Raw genomic sequence first — 20,280 nt, forward strand, 5'->3', positions numbered from 1 at the left:
TAAAAACATTGCTAAAAGTTCGAAGAACTGGATTTCGTGAGGTAAATCTTACCCTCTTCAATCAATAGTATCTGCTTGAGACAAGCAAAACATTGGCATTCACGTGCCCTCTTTAAAAAAATCCACGACCGTAACAAACACTGACGTTTTACACAACAAAATACTTAAAATAATTTTTTTACTTTCCATTTTGAAGCCTTGACGTATTATCATAACCAGTTTGAGACTGCTGGTCATTACATACTAACACAAGACCTTCTTTTTTCCACATCAGTTATCTAAATGATTCTCCTTCCCATTTTTCTTAAGAACCTGCTTAAACCTTGAAAACATTAAAAATACCTCATGGTACTTCTTATTTCTACATTATTTTACGATTTCACTGTCTTTTGTTACTAATGCATCGCTGACATTATTTATGTTCAAAGATTTTTATCTTCAAGAGTTGGTTATCCTGTTCCTGCTGCCTATACCTTACTGAAATTGCATTTTTGTCTAAGATACAGTAACTTACATATCAATGACCTGTCACGTCATAAATACAGGACGGAAACAGCATGAGCAGGAAGGATGTAAGATCCATGGAAGGACGGCAACAAAGTTTTTGGGCGAAGCCACAGTAACACTACGAAAAGTAGTCTGTCACTGTCTCTAGGGCAGTGCTGGCGGCTGAAGGAGACGGCTGCGGACAGACAGACAGACACGCTGCTCACGGTTCCTGCCTCGGGGAGGGTGGCTCTGCCGAGGCGGAGCAGTCTGCCTGGACTTCCATGGGCTGCATGGGTCTGATCTGCAGGCAGCTGCTGAAACCATAATGCGTAATGTCAAAAAGGTTTTCCTAGATTGCTGTAAACATGTTCTGCTTTGCTATGCTAAAGCATTTAATCACAAAAAATTACCTCTTTTAGGGAATTCTGAAAGCAAAACGTGAAAGAGGAAAAAAAAAAGTTAGTCTCGTGATTTATTTTGAATTGTCTTATTAGTAGATCTCAACTCAATTTAAAAAAAAAGGAGAGAGGGAATGTAAAAATAGGATGTGATTAAGTGGAATCAGAAGAAAGGGGAAATTAGGTTAAAAAAATGGAAGAGAAAATAGACTCAGTAGGGATGTACAGCACAACGGCCACCTTCTGGGTGACTACTGTTGGCTTGGATCTTTAAAGCAGAAAAAATGAAAGGACATTCAGTCTAAACGAGATCTCTCTGATAGTTAATTCTGTATGTATGAGGCAGGAAATAGTTCTGAAATGCAGCAATTTCCTCCCTAGAAAAGCAACTTACTTTGCAAATATTAAAGTCAATAGTGCTTCATGTCTCTGCCCAAAAGCATTTAGCCTGAAGTGGATGATGGCAATTTTGATTGGGGAAATAAATTATTTCAGATAAAATGATCTACATGAAAGATAACAAAAGAACCCTACTCTGAAGTACTTGGCCAGTAGTAAGGGGTTTTGATATTCATGTTACTCTGCCTCAGCAGACAAATACTGATTTTTCGGTTTATTTACCTGAGCTGTTTGTAACTGCACAGACTGTAGAGGTGAAGTTCCATTACTTACCACAAAAGGCAGTTATGTAGTACAGCTTTTGGTGCTGCCTAAAGCATCAATAATGATAAGGTTTAGTGCCATTTGTACATCTGTTCTAGGAATTCTTGGAAAAAGCATGGGAACTTGGTTTAAATATGAAATTGTAAGTTCATGTTGACTTCTTAGCATATTAAATATAATACACTATTTCTTTTTTTATTATTCTTCCACCCTCTTTACTTCATTACCTGTGTCACTTGTTATATCTTTAAACTAGAAGCTGTTGTGAATTGAAACCATATTTACATAGTACTTGTTGGAGCACCTTATTCTTTACAGGCAACCCTTGGTGCTACCTCAACAATGCCACAGCACCAGCTTAGATTTGTAAACCTGATTTTATTTAATGATTTCATTTATTTAGACTTTTTATCTGTTGGAAAAGTTGGTTTGTCTGAGTGAGAAGAATGAGCAAGAGAATAATCCTTCTGTGTCCATGGGATAGTGCAGTTGAAATCTCCTGCTTTTCCTGCCATCCTCAGTCCTATTTCCCAATCACACAAATATTAAACTTCGGAGATGTTCATCTGATGCTGGGGATAGATTTATTTTAATGGTAGTAATCTGTGAATGACTGAATTTAAAATGAATTTATATTGTAATGGTTCTACGTTTTTTCAGAATGTGTTTTGCTCCATAACAGAGGCAGATGTGTGAAAGCCTGGGGGCAGACACAGAATTTTAATTGTGATAAAGAGACAGTAGTCATAGAAGATTTTCCTGAGTGATGCTCTGAGCATTCTGAAACTCTTCCTATTTCCTGGCAATTTCTTGTTTAGAATCTACATTCTACAGGCAGGTTATTAGCTGATTGCAAAGTTTGAAAAGCCGCTTTGCAGGTACAAAAATGAACATGTTCCCAAGAAGACCGTCTGTTCTAATCCAGCTAATAGCTATTAGTATAATTATACACCAGACACAGTCCACATCTAAAACAAGCAGTTAGCACGCAGACACATGGAATACCTTCCTCATGTGTCATGTTTTAAATCAGATCTCTCTGTTGTTAAAATCTACTGCTCATGACTCTGAAGTATTTTCCCTTCTCTATCTTATTTCCAGTATTGCTTGTTTTCAAATGTCAGAATTACTAAATTGTAGCTACTGATACAAACTGATACTGGTTTTATATCTGGCAATCGAATGGTGAAATACTACTGCTGTTTTCTTAAGCTCAGTGTCAGGTGGCCAATACCTTTTTCAGATGAGTCAGTACAGCTGGTTTTAGATGCTCCAGGAGCCCAATGGAGACAACAAATACTCTGGTGCAGGTATATGGCTTATTTTTTATTAATACATGCTTTAATTTCCCCCACCCTTGGCTTTATTTTCTGTTTCATAGTAGTTCAGCACAAAGTTAGTAACATTAGAGAGACCATTTGTGTTAAGTGTCTAAAGCAAGGAGAAGTGAAGGCAGCCACATTTTCAGTGGGGTTTGTATTGATATAATTGTTCTCTAGTGCATATAGCATGTATGTGACAAAATCTGTAGGATAAGTCTGGCTTCACATCTGTAAAGCTTGCCTGTTTCTTGTAGGAAACCTGACAAGTTCCAGTCCTGGTTCTGATCTGGATGCCAGTTGTTTCTCAGACTACAAGAGAAAAAGAAGTGTCCAGTCACTTTATGATGGTTCTGGAAGGTAAAGGGTAACATCATTAAGCAGAAGAGCCTTACTGGCTAATTTTAATTATAGGATTATTTTTTTTTTTTTCACAGAAGGACTAAAGAGATATACCTTTGTCATCATATGTTTTATCCACCTAAGTTTCCATGTTTAAAAAAGTACTGCTGGGTAGTGGAGTAAGTGAATGAATTCTGAAGAATTAGGTTGCAACATGCTGAGCTGTATGGAAGCCTTACACAGATTTCACTCTTTCTGTTGTACCATAACAGCAGCACTTGTTTCCTCAAAGGTTAAACACGAGAATTCACTGCAATTTTTCTTGTTCATCACGAGTTTGCACTTTCACCCTCAGAAAGGAGTTAAATAGTGGGAAGCAAATGAAAGAAAAATACCTTTTAGTGTCTTGCTGTTTTTACATTTTGTGTGCTGTTGAACTCCTCGGAGCTGGTCATCTCCAATCACTTGTCATCTCTTGATTTTTCTACACAAGCACAGAAAAGCAGCTTTTTTTGTCAGAGTTATGAGCCACTAGAGGCATGTGACAGTCAGTAATGAATGGTCATTCTTTATCATCCAGAACTTCATACTGGACCCATTTGTGAACAAGAAATGTACCTTTTTCATGGGGGTTAGAAACTGATCCAAATTCTCCAGTAAGTGCCATTGGAATAGAAGCTTTCTAAAAGAGTCATGATTGTAGGATATTCATTGAAAACATGTCAGTGAGCTGGAAAATGGAGGAAAAGAATTGTGAGTTGCCTCTGCTCCTGTTTGGCTGGTTATCATTTGTAGCAGGGTTGGGATAACATTGTAGTTGTGTGGAGGTAAAATATATTTGCTGTATTTACACAGGGGAATTAAAATGAGAGTTAAACAAGGGGAAAATATTATAAGTTATAGTCTTTGAAGAAAAACCTATACAAAGGGGCTAAAATTGAATAATCAGAATTATTTCCGCATGCCCATTTTTCTTCTGTGTGTGTCGCTGCAGTAGTTATGGGTAGGTTGGTTGTGGAAGCTTGATACAGTCTGTCTTTGAGGGTAAGGGCTGAGGTTGAGGGTAAGTAACTTTATGTCTCCTTTCTGTTTGCTGTCCCTTTAGCTTTTACAAAGGCAATGTTTTGCAGAGTGGGTTCGTTCTTCTGTCTTATGAGGTGCTAGTCACTCAGAAGAAAATAAGGGGACACAGAGGAATAAAGATTCCTCTCTTTTCTCTGTCAGACTACAGAGTAGGATCACTGTGTACAGGCACTTACAGATACTATGCTGTATAAATAATATATGTTTATATTAGAAATAGAATTCCCCCTCTTAGGGAAGCACACCCTCTTTTTGATCTTGGTTACATGCTCTTGGAAAGGGCAGGAAGTGATGTGTGTGTACTGTGTTTATGGAGAGAAGGAAATGTTCTGTACTCCTAAGGCACAGCATGAATGAGCTGCTGCTCAGTGAGGGCCGTGGTGCAGCCGACTCCAGCACTGTGGGCCTGCAGAGTGGGCAAGTTCAGTGGGCTGTCCCAGCCCTGCACAGCTCTTCTGAGCACACGGGCTTTGTGGGCTGCACAGCTCTCACACCCCATGCACCACTCAGACAGGTCCGTGCTGTCTGGAGAGAAATCTTCATTTCAGTATTTTGACCCCATCACAGGAGAGCAGCTCTAGTGCTGTAGGAACATGGTCCCGATGGTCCTGTTATTTACAGCCAGACTTTTTGTCCCTCTCACGCCAGAGCAGGATAGTGCTCCTTGCACAACACTTTCTGTCCCCTTGGAACAAACAGGCAGCGTGGTCTCGTTAACTCCGCCATATCTGGCATATCCTTTTTAAACCGCTTAGATCAGGTGAAGTTAATCACTGAGACAAGGAAAATTGCATGGCAGCTAGATCTGCAAAAAATAAAGACACAGAGAGCCCTTTCAGAGCGACTTGCATTTTTGTAGTTTGTCCAGTCAGGAGGCTCTACTCAACACTGTAGTTAGGTTTCAAGTTTGGTTTCAAACACAGGTCATCTTCAACCTTGTTCAAACAAATGCACTTAGAAGTTTACTCATGTTATATGGGAAAAGCTTAAAAAAACAGATGAGAGAGGTTTTTCTTAGTGTTTTTGAAGAGCCTCATCACAATTCGTAACTGGTAAACAGTAGAACAGGATGGATGTTGCAGAGGGTTGCAGTTGTGTGAAAGGAAAAGGGAACAGAATTTCCTTTGCCACCCTTAGTATGTCAGGCATGAGCAGGGTTAACATACCTACAAGATTGAGAATTCTTTGTGTTTGTTTTCCATGTCTGAATATTTAATAATATCAGCAAGCTAGACAAATTCAAACTAAATGCCTCTTCAACAATTGAGGAATGACCTTATCCGTCTTTCATTTTATGGGTTTATAATAGTGTGCAATGCTTGAAATTAGCTAAATACTCTTCTAAAACAACAGAGTAACTTCTCTGGATAAGTGACAGCTTTAAATAGGATCTGGATCAATAGGAGTGCTGGAGAATTTGAAACCAAACTGGTTTTTGTTTGTTTTGTTCCCTCATAAAGGGAACTTATGTTTTGTTCCCTTATTAAGCACTTATTGTATACAAGGATTGAGTTTTGGACAGTGGGTAGATTGTCAACAGCAGTAATCCAGCATTTCATGTGGTATGATGATACCAGTTTCCTGGATCTCCCTGGCCATTCTGGGGTTGCACTGACAGATTCTGGATTACTTAGTTATTTGAGTACTTCCAGGCTAGTCAAATGAACTGTGCTAAAATGCACAGTTGTAAAACTTGGCTGTTAGGCTTTTGTAATGAGACAGAGGCCTTTGGAATTTCGTCCTATTGGAGATCAGTTTCTTCTCAGTGTGCGACTGCTTTTTGCCAATGAATAGGCAGATAGTTCATTTCACAATCTTTCTGACTTTGAGAGCTGGCTGAAAATTAGCTCATTACATATCCCGCTACTTGTCTTATTCTTTTATGCATAATTCATATAACATTGAACAGACTAGAGGGTGATGTTTCATACAAAAAAATGGTATGTATAAAGATATTTACTAATACTTGGGATGCCCTGAAGCAGTAAGGAGATACGGTACCTGACATCATTGGCCTGCTCTAGGACTAGTGCTGGTCAGTGAACCAGCTGACCCTGACAAGCTGATCCAGCCCTTTGGATGTCTGAATAAATGCTGCTGCTGCAGTATCCCCAAGGGATGCCTGCTTTGTTTCATACAGCACTATCAATTTCTACTGGTGTGACAAGCGTACTATGACTATGCACACTAAATCTTCAGTGACATGGCTCATACAAACAATTAAGACAACAGTTATCCCCTGTTTGTGGAACGTAGTTTAAAAACAAATAGAGTGACATTGAAAACAAAAATTGAGGAATTCATCAAGCAAGCTCTACAGGGGGATGTGAGGACAAGTATGGGAACAGGAGTACTTACGGGAGTTTTAAAAGGAGAATGCAACAGTTTCTTCAGAGATACCATCACATGTACCAGCCCATTCCATTGTCGAACATACTGAGGTTTTGGTTTTCTTTCTATGTTCAAAGCATTTCTTTCTGTTCAAACCACATGAAAAGTCAGTTCAACTCCTACACGTTATTTAAAGAGATATGGGGAGTGCTGCCACAGAATGAGGGCAGGCAAGTTAATGTGGACAGCTGAAATGTTGCTCATAGCCCTTCCAAACACAGGCCAGGACCCAGCATGGCAGTGTTCCCTGGGCAGGTGTGCTAGTAAATGGCAAAAATAGAAAGTTCTTGCTTCTGTGGTTAGTCTACAAAGTGGGTACAAAAGAATGCAATAGGTGCAGCAGCAGAATAACCAACAAGGCCAGGGCTGTCCAACTGCCTGCAGGCCACTTGTGCAAAGGGCACCTCCCTGCCAGGGGAAGAAACAAGGTCAACCTTTTTTTGTCTAATTGTGATGTAATTATCAACTCTACTCTTAATTAAAATGCCATAAAGCAAGCCAAATAAGTACTACATTTTTTTAATGGGGTAAAAACCTTAATAAGAGCAAAAAGAAAATTCCGTATTTTTTGAAAATGCATGCATTTTAAACTAGTGAATGCCCTGTAAATTGTATGCATCTCAATACAAAATACTTAGAATCTCTAATAAAGTAGTTATGTCTTTGGATAATGGAACTCAAGAAATACCACTTTGATGCCAATTTCAAATAAATGAAGAACCTTGCTGCTGATTTCTGCCTTCCAGGCAGGTGGTCACTTCTCCCATCTCCATGGCAGCGTTTGGAGAGGTTTCCAAGCGGAGAAGCCAGCACCAAGTCCTTCCCTCACCTCTACCTGATGGCCCCAAATGAATCCCTGCACTCTGTGATGGGAAATGACAAACTTTCTAGTGCATCTCAGTGACAACTTTCCCAGCTTTTCGCCTACTGTTTTTGACAGCTACAGGAATCTACTTGTAGCTACAAAGTCATGTTTGCCTTGTTTTTCAAAAAGTTTATTCATGTTTACGTTACCTTTTGTGAGCGCTAGTCTTTGATACAGTAACTCAAACAGAATGCATGCTTGAGTATTGTCCTTGGCGGAGAAGGATTCGCTTCAGTTTGTTTACTCTGACAGAAAAACTTGTTAGGCTTTTCCCAGTGTTCACAACCCTTCTTCAGGATACTGGAAGCCCTGAAAACCCAAGGAAAATGCAGTGATGCAGAGCAATAATGGTGGTTACAGTGTAGAGGTAACAGACTGTATAGCACAGGAGAGCTTGTGATTTAGTTACTTAAAATAATCAAACATTTTTATTGGAAAGAAATTCAAGTAGAATGTAGTCAGAATGGAGCCTATCATTTCTAGGACAGCAAGGTGACCTCAATTTCCTTGAGAGAGCAAGGGGAGGTGTAGAGGAGTGATGGACAGAAAAGAGGCTAGAGATCTGAAATATCTTGGATTGCCCATACCAAAAGTAAAAACACAAGTCTGAGGAATTGTGGTAGGAAGGTGCTGGATTTAGCACTTCGGGCTGCCAGCCTGACATATTCAGGACATTTCCACTGGAGAGAGCTGGCCCAAATGTTTTGATATATTTCACCTGCTTAAAAACATGTAATTAGACTTCATTTTCATGGTATTTGTTTCTGAATATCATACACAGAAAATAATAAGAAAAAAATGAACACGGAACAGCTTTCCATGGATGAGACTTCCATATTTATTGTTATTCCATGTGCATAGAAAATGGCAGTGAAGTTCCTTATGAAGTAGGCAGGGAATGGGAGAGATGTGGATATACTGGACCGGACTTTGTGCTTCAAAATTACACTATTCATTTTTTAAAGTCTGGGCTATTTTCCTCTTAGAATTCATAACAATTTCTTGGTTTTGGGTTTTTTTTGTGCATGATGTTTCAAATTCCTTTTCCAATGACACACTGCATTACAAATGGATGGCACTTGAGACCAACGTGGCATTTCCATATTTACACCAACGAAGAAATTTACATGACGCAGTAGCATACAATCCTGACATTCAGTAACAGCAATAAAACAAGGGCAGCCATTGGATTTTTTCTGTACAAACTATCAGAACAAGACTTTTATTCACATAAAAAAAATCAGCTTTAATTTGCTCTGACCTACACACACTTTCCAAATTCATCATACTCGATTCTCAAACCTTTCATCACATCGCCCACACCCTCACCAGACTACAGGAGCTACAAGTTATGATACCTAACACCTAAGCAGAGCAAAACCATCCCTGCCAGCTTTTTCTCCTGACAATTCCTCAAAAAAAAAAAAAAAAAAAAAAAAAAAAAAAAAAAAAAAAAAAAAAAAAAATTAATTCGTCCTTTTTTCCTTCTTTTCTTTCACTTTCATAACCAAAACAACATGGGGCCATTCCAGTCCTTCTCAAGCCAGACGAGAAGCACGCTGGCTTCTTCTCTCTGTTGCTACACCCAGGAGTCAGGAGAGCCTGGGTACTGTTCTGCTCGGTAAGAAGATCGTCTGGTGGAATAAAAGTCTACATAATTGGTGGTTGATTTCAGTCCATACTGTGTTGTGTAATCTGAAGTAGCAGGAAAGTGAACTCGATCATCAAAGTAAGGGTCCTCGTAGCTGTGTGGGGACTGCATTGTCTCAACATTTCAAAAAAAAAAAAAAAAAAAAAAAAAAAAAAAAAAAAAAAAAAAAATTAATTCGTCCTTTTTTCCTTCTTTTCTTTCACTTTCATAACCAAAACAACATGGGGCCATTCCAGTCCTTCTCAAGCCAGACGAGAAGCACGCTGGCTTCTTCTCTCTGTTGCTACACCCAGGAGTCAGGAGAGCCTGGGTACTGTTCTGCTCGGTAAGAAGATCGTCTGGTGGAATAAAAGTCTACATAATTGGTGGTTGATTTCAGTCCATACTGTGTTGTGTAATCTGAAGTAGCAGGAAAGTGAACTCGATCATCAAAGTAAGGGTCCTCGTAGCTGTGTGGGGACTGCAGGTACAATCGGTAGCCATCGTAGTTTTTCCTGGTGGTATCTTCTTGGCTGTAGTACAATTGCTGATGCTGCTGGCAAAATGATAGCAAAATAAACTTTCAAAAATATAATTAGCAGAGAAAATACTTTTCCCAAGTGCAGCTCTACCCATGACAGTAACGCAGGTTTCAAATCTCCAAGAAATGTACCCAAGGAAATGGAGGAAATGCTCCTGAGCCTGCTGCATGTCTCCTCCCACGTCACTGGGAAGGGAGTAACTCTCCAAAAGTGCACAGCTTTAGAGCTCAAGTGTGGTAAGTACAGAACCTGGCCATACCTACCAAAACCAGCCCAAACCCACATCAAGACAGAAAAGAGGCCTTAGATCCCACTGTAAGAAGATGCCAAATCATGATTCATACAGAACCAGCCAGGCTCCAGGAGCCCTGAGGCCCTGCCAGCTCAGGGCACTGACCCAACTCCCGTGAGCTGTTCCGAGCACTGGAACAGGGCACGTGCCCAGAGCCCCGAGCTGCCTTAACCCCTGCTGAGCCTGGGCAGCAGCACTACCAAAACACAGCTCTGGGCTCACCTGCAGCCGTCGGTTCTGTTCTCTCGCTGGTGAGGAATAGGAACTGATGTAAATTGGTGAAGCTTTGCTGGAACCTGGGAGAAAAAAGTTTAATGCATAAACTTCAGTCTTTATTCATTCAGCCGTAAGTCTATTGGTTTTTATCTTGCCTTTTATATAGCACCCATACTATTAAATCTGCAGATTTCAGTACCTACTAAGGATATAATGTAATAACGGAATGAAGGCAAATGTAGTCCCTCAGCAGCAGTTACAGTGAAGCCAAGAGGCTTATGTTACTGTTTCTCATTTTACAGACTCAAAATCTTTAAAACAAGGAATTTCCTTCTCTAGTCACTGTCATCTATTGGTTTGCTACTTGTGTGACATAATAAGAAGGAAAAGAGAGATCAGAGAAAAGATAAAACCTGGGTATAATTTAGTAATATAATAATATACAACTACACATTAAAATTTATAACATCATCATCATATAATATACATAATAATACAATTTTCTGTACTAGTATTTTAAATAAAAATAAAAATTCCAACTGCCTCTCACCTCCCTAGAAAGGGATCTGTGCTTACTCTGGTACTGGGCAGTTTTACAGAGAACAGCAGAGCCAGGTGACACCCTGCCCTGTGCCACAGACAGGGAATACAAGGAATGGAAATGGAAAGCAACAGTTGGCAGTGACCAGCCTGCTAATGCAGTTGTCTGTGTGTGACTGTGAACTCCTCACACAAGGAATATTTCCCTGTTGCAGTTCAAAGATGCTCAGCTGGTCTCTTACCAGTGTAGATGTCTTTATGTGCAATGACATCGCCCTGGCTACTGTAATACTGCATAGAAGGGTGCGTCCTGTCGTACTCGGACCGAGGCTCTCTGATTCCCAACAAAGCTGGAGATGAGGACGTGCTGCCAACTGATGGGAAAAGAGATGTTCTCAGGATAGACAACAAAAGCCTTTTGCACACCCAGCCTTACTCACCACTTCCTGCTCCAAGGGTTCACAACCAGGAGGTGGGTAAGGACAGAACAGTTGGAGCTGTTCCTGGGTGAACACCCCAGAGTTGCCAGCAAGGTACCAGAGATTGCAAGGGGCGGTCATTGCTCTGTGGTGCTCACAGGCAGGTACAGGACTTTTGTGATGCTCACAGCCCAGATATGGGACCTTACTGTGCCTAGGACATCACCCGTGTAGAGGTAGAATATGATACTCTGCTAATGCTGATGGTTTATCTAAGTTATACTTAAACAGAATACTTAAGCCCACCCTGCCACTTGTCCAGCCTGCCTGGCCTCAGTGACCCCTGTATACACAGGTGCGTCCTGGGCATGGTGTGCTCTGGGAGGCCAACAGCCATGGGGGGATCCCAGCAAGGGACCACTTTGTGGTCCTCAATAAGCAGCTGAATCTCAACTGCAGTTGTAGGAAGTTTGTTCTGCTAAATCCTCTCTGGTCTACAGACCACTCGGACTTCGTTGGCTTGGAAAGACTCCCACAATGGGAGAAAAGTACTTAAAAACAATTTCTGGAAATTTTGCTTCAAAATATTAATGCAATGATAATCTTCTTCCACTGATGTGTCCATTACATCATAGCTCACAATTCTGTGTTATTATGGATAGTTTAATTACTGGTATTTTCCTGGCATATTCATGGCTAAATATGCCATGTTGTTAAAATTCTGACATGGGTCAACATAATAATGTGTGTTTTAATAATGAAGTGACTGAAACAAGAACAACTGTTTCAGGGCAAGCATATCTGTTCCAACAGGCATCTGCTGTGCCCAGCACGGCGCTGCACAGCCCCTCTGGGGATGTGGGCCTTGCACCAACTTCCACTGACTCCCTTGGGCTTGGTCGTGCTCTGGAGTAGGAAAGCAGACACTTCCTATTAGGAATTTTTACTAAACCCTCTTTCAAGTACAACATCCTCTGAATATTAAGTTAGAGCTGCTCATCTACTTCCTACTTGTCATTCAAAGAACTGGAGTAACACAGTTGTTCTGCTGGTATATCCTGGGAGAGAAAGTGCTGAGATAGAAATTTGACAATTGGTGTCAGAATATCCTTTTACACTTGGGTAGAATCCAGTCATTCCCTGAGCCTAAGCTGTACTTGCTTCCTTGGTGGGTGAGAGGAACTCTGGCCACAACACATTTACTTCCTGTAGGAGAATAATTCCCTGGTGGAGTCCTTGTTTTTCAAGTCTATCATGTCATAAAGGAAAGTGTGGGGGTTGTTACTTTTATGTAAAGAAGTATTTAAACAAGAGTGTTGTAGGAACTGGTCACTAATTTTATCAGTCACAGTAGGTAGGTATTGCTCAGTATTAACAGCGAGCTGCTCTAGGAGTCTCTAGAAGAGTAAATTGGGTAAAATAAAATGCCAAATGAAGACAAAATAGAAGGCTTCAGGTAGGTTTTGCATCAGCCCTCTTGAAGATCTAAATACTAGCACTGAAGACATTAAAGAAACAAAGGTGAGAAAAAAACGAGGAGGAGTCAGAAAAGTAAAATTTTTGGGTTTGATTGCTCATCCTAATGGAACGTGACATAGTTGGGAATGAAAATGGGCTCCTTGCTGTGGGTCTGTTGCTGTTTATGCTGCCAGGTCCCCATGTTCCATGAGGCCATGTCCACAATTCCCACACAGTGCAGGAGGAGCAGCTTTGAAGAGGGCAGTGGTTGGTAACGATGTCCAGCTCTATTCACTGAGGATTTCACTTTGCAGGAACAGCTCAGGGAGCACTCAGAGCACGTGAAGTACTTTGCTCAAACACCAAGGAGCAACAGCCTGACCTCTGTGTTTTAAATGGGCTTCGTACCAAACTGAGCGGCTGTCTGAGTTAAAAACATGGGACAGCAGGTCCCCTTCACCCTCCCTGACTGACCTGACTGCATGACAGGTGACATTTGCTGATTGGCTGTGGATAGAGAAGGATGGGATTTGAATCTCTCTCGTTCCAGTGTTGATACTGGTGTAATAAAGTGACTTTGATTCCATCCATCCTGCAGAGTGGAAAAAAGAAAAATACATCAGAATAAATTGCAAGTTATAAATAAATGAGGAGTTTTTGTGGCACCATTTTCCAGTGTAAGCTAATTTTATAATTTACCTTTTTGTAAATGCTCCGGAGGTCTCGGTACTGCCACAGCGTGTTCAGTACCTGGGCTGCTGCCTTGACAACCTTCAGTGAGGACCTGAGGGAGTGAAGAATATGGCAATGTTAGAAGCCACTGAATTCCACTTCAAAAGAACAGTGTTCCTGAGCTTCGTAACAGCCTGAACCTGCTGCTGTGAGGCAAACCAGACCCTGCATCACCAGCGTGAGCACAGCCAAACCAGCAGCCTCAGCACGAGATGGGGCACAACCTGATCAACCTGACAATCGCTTCCCTTTCCATTCTGGAATGTTCTCTCCAGGTAACCCACATGAGGAATACAGAGAAAATAGTTGAAATAGTGACTTGTCAGTGTCAGCAAAAATTAAAAATCATTTAAAGAAACATTCTATTTGATGCATTTCATAAAAATGGAGACTTCAGACTTTAAACCACAGTACAAAACCCCTAACTGCAGGAAAAGAATAAGAAATAAAAGCAAGCTGCTATTAAAAGCCTCCAGACATCCTCATAGTGAGTCCTTGTTCTCAGTTCTGTGCTGCACTACTGAAAACTTTGGTTGGGAAAACACTTTTCTACTCTCAAGAGCAAGACAATGAAAGTTGCTCCAAATATTAAAAATAAAATCATGGCATCTTTTCATAGAGAAGTGGAGTAAGCTGGGAGTAGTAATTCAGTAGTGACTGGATGTTAAATGCCACAGCATGGACATCTGTGTTAAACAGACCTTTTCTGTCAATGTGAGGATTCATCCAAATAGTTTTTGTATGAAAACACTGAAAAAATGCACACAATAATCAGTGAGTAAACACTCTTAGTATGCTCACAAAATTTTAAATTTGTTCAGTGTACTCTGAACAAATTACCCATAAATGTAAGTGCAGATGCAACTTCACGTGATGTCTCCACAGAGCAACAAGGTTGTAGAACAGACCACTGCATCCACACTTGCAGCTGGAATGAGCCTGTGTCTCTTGGACACAGAAAGTGATATAAACTATGGACACTCAAAAGCCAGCCCAGCTCCTTGTGAGCCACAGACTGTGCTAAAAATGTGGTGTGGTTAATTCACACTGTCCCATATCTCTGGGAAGAGATCCCTTCCTCTCCTTTACCATCAGATCCAACCTGGGAACAGCACGCAGGGCTGACTGTACCACCAGCATCCTGCTGTCCGTGGGAAGATTGGTGACAGCCTGGTCTGTACAGGAGGCCTTGCTGAGATGGTTGGTGTCAGCCCTGCTGTGGAGGAGAGCAGCGATGCTGAGCGTGGTCACAGGACCTCTGGGCTGGGCTCCTGCTACCCCATCCCACAGCCACAGGGTCCTGGGGCCTCCTGCTGCTGGCCCACCACATGCTCACAGGTTTCATTTCCACTAGACAACCACAATGCCAGCAGAGAACTCGGCTGACAGCCTCCCTGGAGCTCTGGCACAGAGGGCAGCATTGCTTGGCAATGCTGTTTGAGGGGATGACCCTGGCCACATTCTCCTTCCACTGACCAAAGGGCTGCATGAGGTACAATTCACAGTTGTTGGGACACATCCTGACAAAGGTGCCCACACAGATATTTGGAAAAGCTCTAAATATCCTATTAGTCTTGTAGGCTTTTAAGAGGTGACTATTTAACTCATTTAACCTGAACAGGTGCCATGACCAGGGTTACTGTGAGCAGCTGTACCAGCCTCCAGAAGCCTGAGACAGAGAATACTGCAGAGGACAGTGGTACTGGCACCTCCTCCCTCCTAGGGAGATTCCAGCTGCCAGCTCCTCAGACCCAGACTGCAAAGGCAGATCTTTTTTTCATTCAAAAAAAACCATTTCCCGCATTCTTAAGCATTTTAAATGGACACAAACAGCTCAGGTACAACCTTTGCTGCCTACTTGCCTGTCACCTCTTCCCTTTGTTATGTTGACCAGCTTCTCTATCCCACCGGTGTCGGCAAGGGCCTTGGCATTCTCCATGTTCTTGCTGGTGACCTCGTGCAGGGCGCAGCAGATCGCGGCCACCGTCTCGTCCGACAGGATGCTTGGGCCATTGCCTCCTGGGAGCCGATTGACCAGGTCTCGCATCGCGTATTTACCTGGAAACACACACCCACAGAACCAGGTCAAAACCACAGTTTGGTCCTTCAGATTGGAAATTGCAGGACTCAGCACAAAACTGCAGCTGAATGCAGTGAAAAGTACGGTATCAAAACCTGCCAAGAATTCACATTTTACGCAGAGTCAAGAGAGACCACATGTCAATTTTTGAATCTTTTTTTCCTTTTAGCTTAAAAGCGTGAGAAGCTGAATTTTGCACTAAAAGAGGAACAATTTTAAACAACGATTATTTGGAGAAAGCAGGATTGTTCAAGGAAAAATGTTAGGCTACTTATTATGATTGACAGAGCAGTGCACATTGCTGGGCTTCATCTATGGGAGGATTAAGGAAATCCTTACAGTAACTGGGAATTCTTTCTTCTGGATGTTCTGTTCACCTTGTTTGCTACCTGTCAGCGCTCAGCTCTGTCAGGCTCCAGTTGCTGACTGATGCCAGAGATAAGCTGCACACAAGGGACAGTAACTAAGACAAGGTCAAGTTTTTTTCCTGTTTAGGCTGTACTGTTAATTGAATGATTAATTGATTTTATAGCAGACATGTATTTGTACATAACAGTGAATAATGAAAGAACTTTGCACAAAGCCATTCACTATCTATTTGCATGATGTGCCTGAGAAGAGAAAAAAACCAAAAAGGAATTCTGCAGGCAAAAGGAAACCCACTGGAAAACTATCTCCACAATGCTGTCTGCAGCAATACCCTGCCACTGCCTACCCTTTAGCAAGCTCAGCCACGTGCTGCATGTTCCAACATACATTGCAATTTGTTGGAGTCCTCATCTCTCATTTCCTTCAGTGTGACCCTGTGAGCCCATTGTTCCTTTCCCACACTGGCAGAAAAGCTCCTAAAGACGATTTCTAGCATGGGGTACACAACTCGCTTCATATCTTCCAATGTTTTATACAATGATCTGTTTCAGAGTGTGTCTGAGGCCAGAAACACTTTCAGAGGTACAGCTTTGACAAGGAGAGGGAGCAGGTGGAGGACCATTCCTGAACTGAAAAGTTTTGCCAGGAATGGAAAAAACATCCTGACAAGAGAATCTCACCTGCATCTGACCTGCACAGGGTTGGTGCTATAGAACAGCATTCTCCCTACAGATTTCTCATGTGTGACACCTGCACTGCAGGAAGACACGCTCTGAATGTCCCAGATGGAGAAGCTTCAGAAACAGATAAAGATCTGTTCACCTGCATTTTTCTTTTTGAGAATAATGATTCTCCTATCTCTATGAACAGTTGTTATATCCCTGACCCCACAAGTCTACACACAGAAAACGCTTTTGTAACAAAAATGAGACTTTTTTATACCACGCCATTTGTTAGCGGGGTTCACTGAAGCCACAGCAGCCTGAGGCTGAGGCATATTCAACACTAACAGACTGAGAAACCTCAGGGCAGGAAAGGCAGGGAAGTTGTTTGTTGTTTTGTTGGTATTTTTTTTTTTTAATGTTAGATGAGAAAGGCACAGATGAATGCTTAAAGGATTAAATATTAGAATTGACAAGACAGTAAATTTTTCTAGCAAGTACCCCTGTTGATAACTTATTTCAGCGAAGACACAGAAGCTGCTCTATATCTGTGTTTTCCGGGAAATACTTCACCAGGAGAAGATTTCTTCCCCCTCTTCCTGTCCAAAATTGTTAAACAAAGCGCTGCTGTAGTGGCAACAGAGCTGTTCCATCCCCCGGGAACACGTGAGAGACCTGCACCCCCACGTAGGTGAGCACTGAGCTCCAAGGAAGCAGAGCTGTGTTTCCATCCCACTTGGCATTGAGGGTTTTCTGTCTGGTTTGGCTGAGCCAAGGTGACTCCCATCCATGAAAGGCGGCCAGCAGCAAACTAACATGGCAATACTGCTCTGGAAAGCTGCTGCTGTCAAAAAGACTCATTTATGTGACACAACTGATGTGACACAAACATCCAGTGTGCTGTTCCCATCAGCGGAATCTCTCCTTCGATTCTCCCACCCACGGTCCAACATCCTGGTGCTGGTGCTCACTTGGAGGACGGTCTGTACATACCGATAAGCTCCTTGTTCCGGACATCTAAGGCCATGTTCCTTAAGGCAGTTGCCACAGATGACACCACTCTGTCGTTGTCCATCCTCAGCAGCTCCACGAGGATGGGCAGCCCCTTCTCCTTCCTCACGGCAGCGCGGATGTAGGCTGCGAACTGACACAGAACCTCAGTTACCCACAAATCCACCACAGCACCGTGACTGAAACAGCCTCGGGCTGGACTGGAATTCTCAAGCATGTTTGGGTCATTTCCAATAAAAGATGACATGTTCGATGTGTGCTTTTTTTACAATTATAAAGGGCTGGCTCTTTGCCATTGTTCACTCATTCCTCTTACAAAGAAAGAAAGTATCTGAATAGATGACAATTATTGAAAAGGGAGCAGGGGGTTTGGGTTTTGTTTGTTGTATTTTTTTTTTGTAATACCAATTTCATAGTGGTCAAACTGAAAAAGACTTAGCTGACTTGCTGCAAGCAAAGGAAGCAATTAATGTTGGCTGTGTTTTTTAATTTCTCCATGAAAAATAAATGACACCATAAAGTGTTCTCGTGTGCTGCTTTTGTAGCACATTGTATGCAATGGCCAAAACAGATGGAAATAAATAATGGAATATGGAAATAAGGTAGCTTTATTTGTCCTGGTCTTATTTCAACAGCACCTTCCCACCAGAATTCACAGCTAGAAGATGCCAGAAGATTGCTCTGATCTGATAGGCACTGGAAGAAGCTTTTTCTGTTTATTTAAAATAAAGGCCAGTTTCTATGTGGCTCTTGTTGTCCCTGATCTTTGCCAAGGCTTTTCACTGTGGAAACATGACTACAGCACATGAGCACTAATGCACAGACAAGATGGGAATGCTCAGATGCACACAAGAAAATGGCATGTCCATCCAAACACATTCCAAGGTCTTACTAGAAAAAACAGCTGGAGTACAATGAGAGGAGGAGGAGCAGGAATTCCCATACCTTCCAGTTGCCTGCAGAAAGGTTCTGGAGTGATCCTGCAGAGCCCTCCAGAGTGGCTGGGTTGGAGCTCTCTGCCAGGAGTGTCAGGTATGGCTTCACCACCGATGGGTGCCAGAGCATCTCCACTCCTTTAGGAGACTTGGAAAATCCTGGGATAGGGCCAACTCCATCCCACTGAGAAAGGAATGCAGATTTGTAACCAAACAAAACCTCTATATTTTCATTCAACGCAGGATAGTTTTCATTAAGCTACATCCTCCCCCATCATGAGCCAAACGCCATCTGAGGTACTTGCAGTACATGGAAAATACAAACCTGATCCTCCTGGGAAGTTTTTTTTTTCTTCTTCTTTTTTTTCCCCCAGCAGCTTGGCTCTGAGTCTTTGCTGGGTGACTCTTTTCCCAACAAGTCATCCAGTTCATTGATTCCCAGCAGCCGCGCCTGAGGTACCTCCAGTTCCAAGCGGTAGGAAAGGTTCCTCAAGGTGCACACACAGTTCTCCACTGTCTGAACCAAACCAGAAAGACACCATGTCACCAGTTCTTCCTCATGCAGAGACAAGCCAAACCAAACCAATTCAGTAGAGGAGAAGAGGCGCTGGGAGCACAAGCGCTAAACTCTAATGCTTGGCCTTGGGCTGTGTTTTGGCTGCTTCTCTGGGAAAATGCAATCTCTCTCAAATCTGACAATATTTATAAGAGTGATCTCTGCTATAGTGGCTTATTCTTTAGTATTCTGAAAATGAAAAGTGTAAGAGCTTATTGCTTATTACTGTTTTATAAAGAAACAGATACTGCAGCACTGCTGAAAACAAGAGGTGACCCTGTCTTATGCAGCTGAGTTTGGCTGTGCCTCAGTGACCTAGGGTTGGAAGCGATGCCAGTTGAGCTAAGGACACCACCATGCCCAGCTGAGCTATACAAAGCCCCAAGATCAGACACACAGGTTAGCACTAAAATATCTGTAGATGAGACATGCACACACCTTGCTGTCATAATCTGAGGTGTTCACACAGGTGTGGATCACATAGAGCAGTGAATCGACCAGTCCTTCGCAGGATCTCATCTGCTTTCGTGCCTCTTCCCCAGCAGAGCTCAGGTTCCTGAAGGTTGGAATGACAAAGGAACATGGTGTATGCAAGGACAGACAGATAATTATTTAATTGACAGTTTGCAGAAGGTTTTTATGCAGCTGATTGGTAATTGTTTAGCGACTCTTAGTGACTAACTTGGTAATTTTCATATTTTTCTATTAGGAAAAAAAGGGCAATTGGAAAAGCTGCCAACGTGATGGAACTCTGTAATTTATAGACTAAAACAATTCCTTTGTCTTTAAAATTACAATACAAGAAAGGCCTGCTGGATAACATGATTACTCTTTAAAAGGAAGTATTCTAGACAGGCAAATACCTCAGGCATCCTGTTGTATTGCGCAGAACGAGGGAAGTCTGAAATTTCATTTTATGATCGTCATCAAAGGAGGAGCTGTTCCATCCCGAGTGGGGCACTATCACAGTGTTTGTCAGCGTGGACAGAGCATCTCTAATGATTGTCATCTTCACGGCATCACATGAAGACAAGTTCCAGAGAACCCCTTAGAAGACATTTCCAGTGCAGTAAAGTCAGCAGAGACTTGGCAAACAAACATGAAGCAACACTGACAACTTAAAAGACATTACTTTAAATATGTGATGTGATTCTAGAGCAGGCAGAACGTGGAGAGCCAGCATCCAAAAAGGAGGAAAGCAATGTGAACAAGGTGAACAGTGGAGGAGGGCATGGCTTTGGTTTGGTTTGTTTTTCCAGTGATAAGGATGGCCTGCCCTGACATTCCT

At 42.0% G+C, this 20,280-nt stretch overlaps 1 protein-coding gene across 1 annotated transcript in view; it reads right to left on the bottom strand.

The window, feature by feature from the left end:
• Positions 1–9,335: 9,335 nt before the first annotated feature.
• PKP4 (plakophilin 4) overlaps positions 9,336–20,280 on the bottom strand; it is a 46,225-nt gene continuing 35,280 nt past the window's right edge. The window contains exons 12-22 of the mRNA XM_017736016.1: positions 19,856–20,039; positions 19,431–19,548; positions 18,762–18,953; positions 18,447–18,620; positions 17,484–17,634; positions 15,242–15,437; positions 13,347–13,431; positions 13,122–13,239; positions 11,013–11,144; positions 10,237–10,310; positions 9,336–9,733 (exon numbers count right to left, since the gene is read on the bottom strand). Coding sequence (XP_017591505.1) covers positions 9,485–9,733; positions 10,237–10,310; positions 11,013–11,144; positions 13,122–13,239; positions 13,347–13,431; positions 15,242–15,437; positions 17,484–17,634; positions 18,447–18,620; positions 18,762–18,953; positions 19,431–19,548; positions 19,856–20,039 — 1,673 coding nt within the window. The 3' untranslated portion in view covers positions 9,336–9,484. The remainder of the gene's footprint in view (positions 9,734–10,236; positions 10,311–11,012; positions 11,145–13,121; positions 13,240–13,346; positions 13,432–15,241; positions 15,438–17,483; positions 17,635–18,446; positions 18,621–18,761; positions 18,954–19,430; positions 19,549–19,855; positions 20,040–20,280) is intronic.

This window comes from Corvus brachyrhynchos, unplaced genomic scaffold (assembly GCF_000691975.1).
Source record: "Corvus brachyrhynchos isolate BGI_N302 unplaced genomic scaffold, ASM69197v1 scaffold45, whole genome shotgun sequence".
In the NCBI taxonomy this organism is placed as follows: Eukaryota; Metazoa; Chordata; class Aves; order Passeriformes; family Corvidae; genus Corvus; species Corvus brachyrhynchos.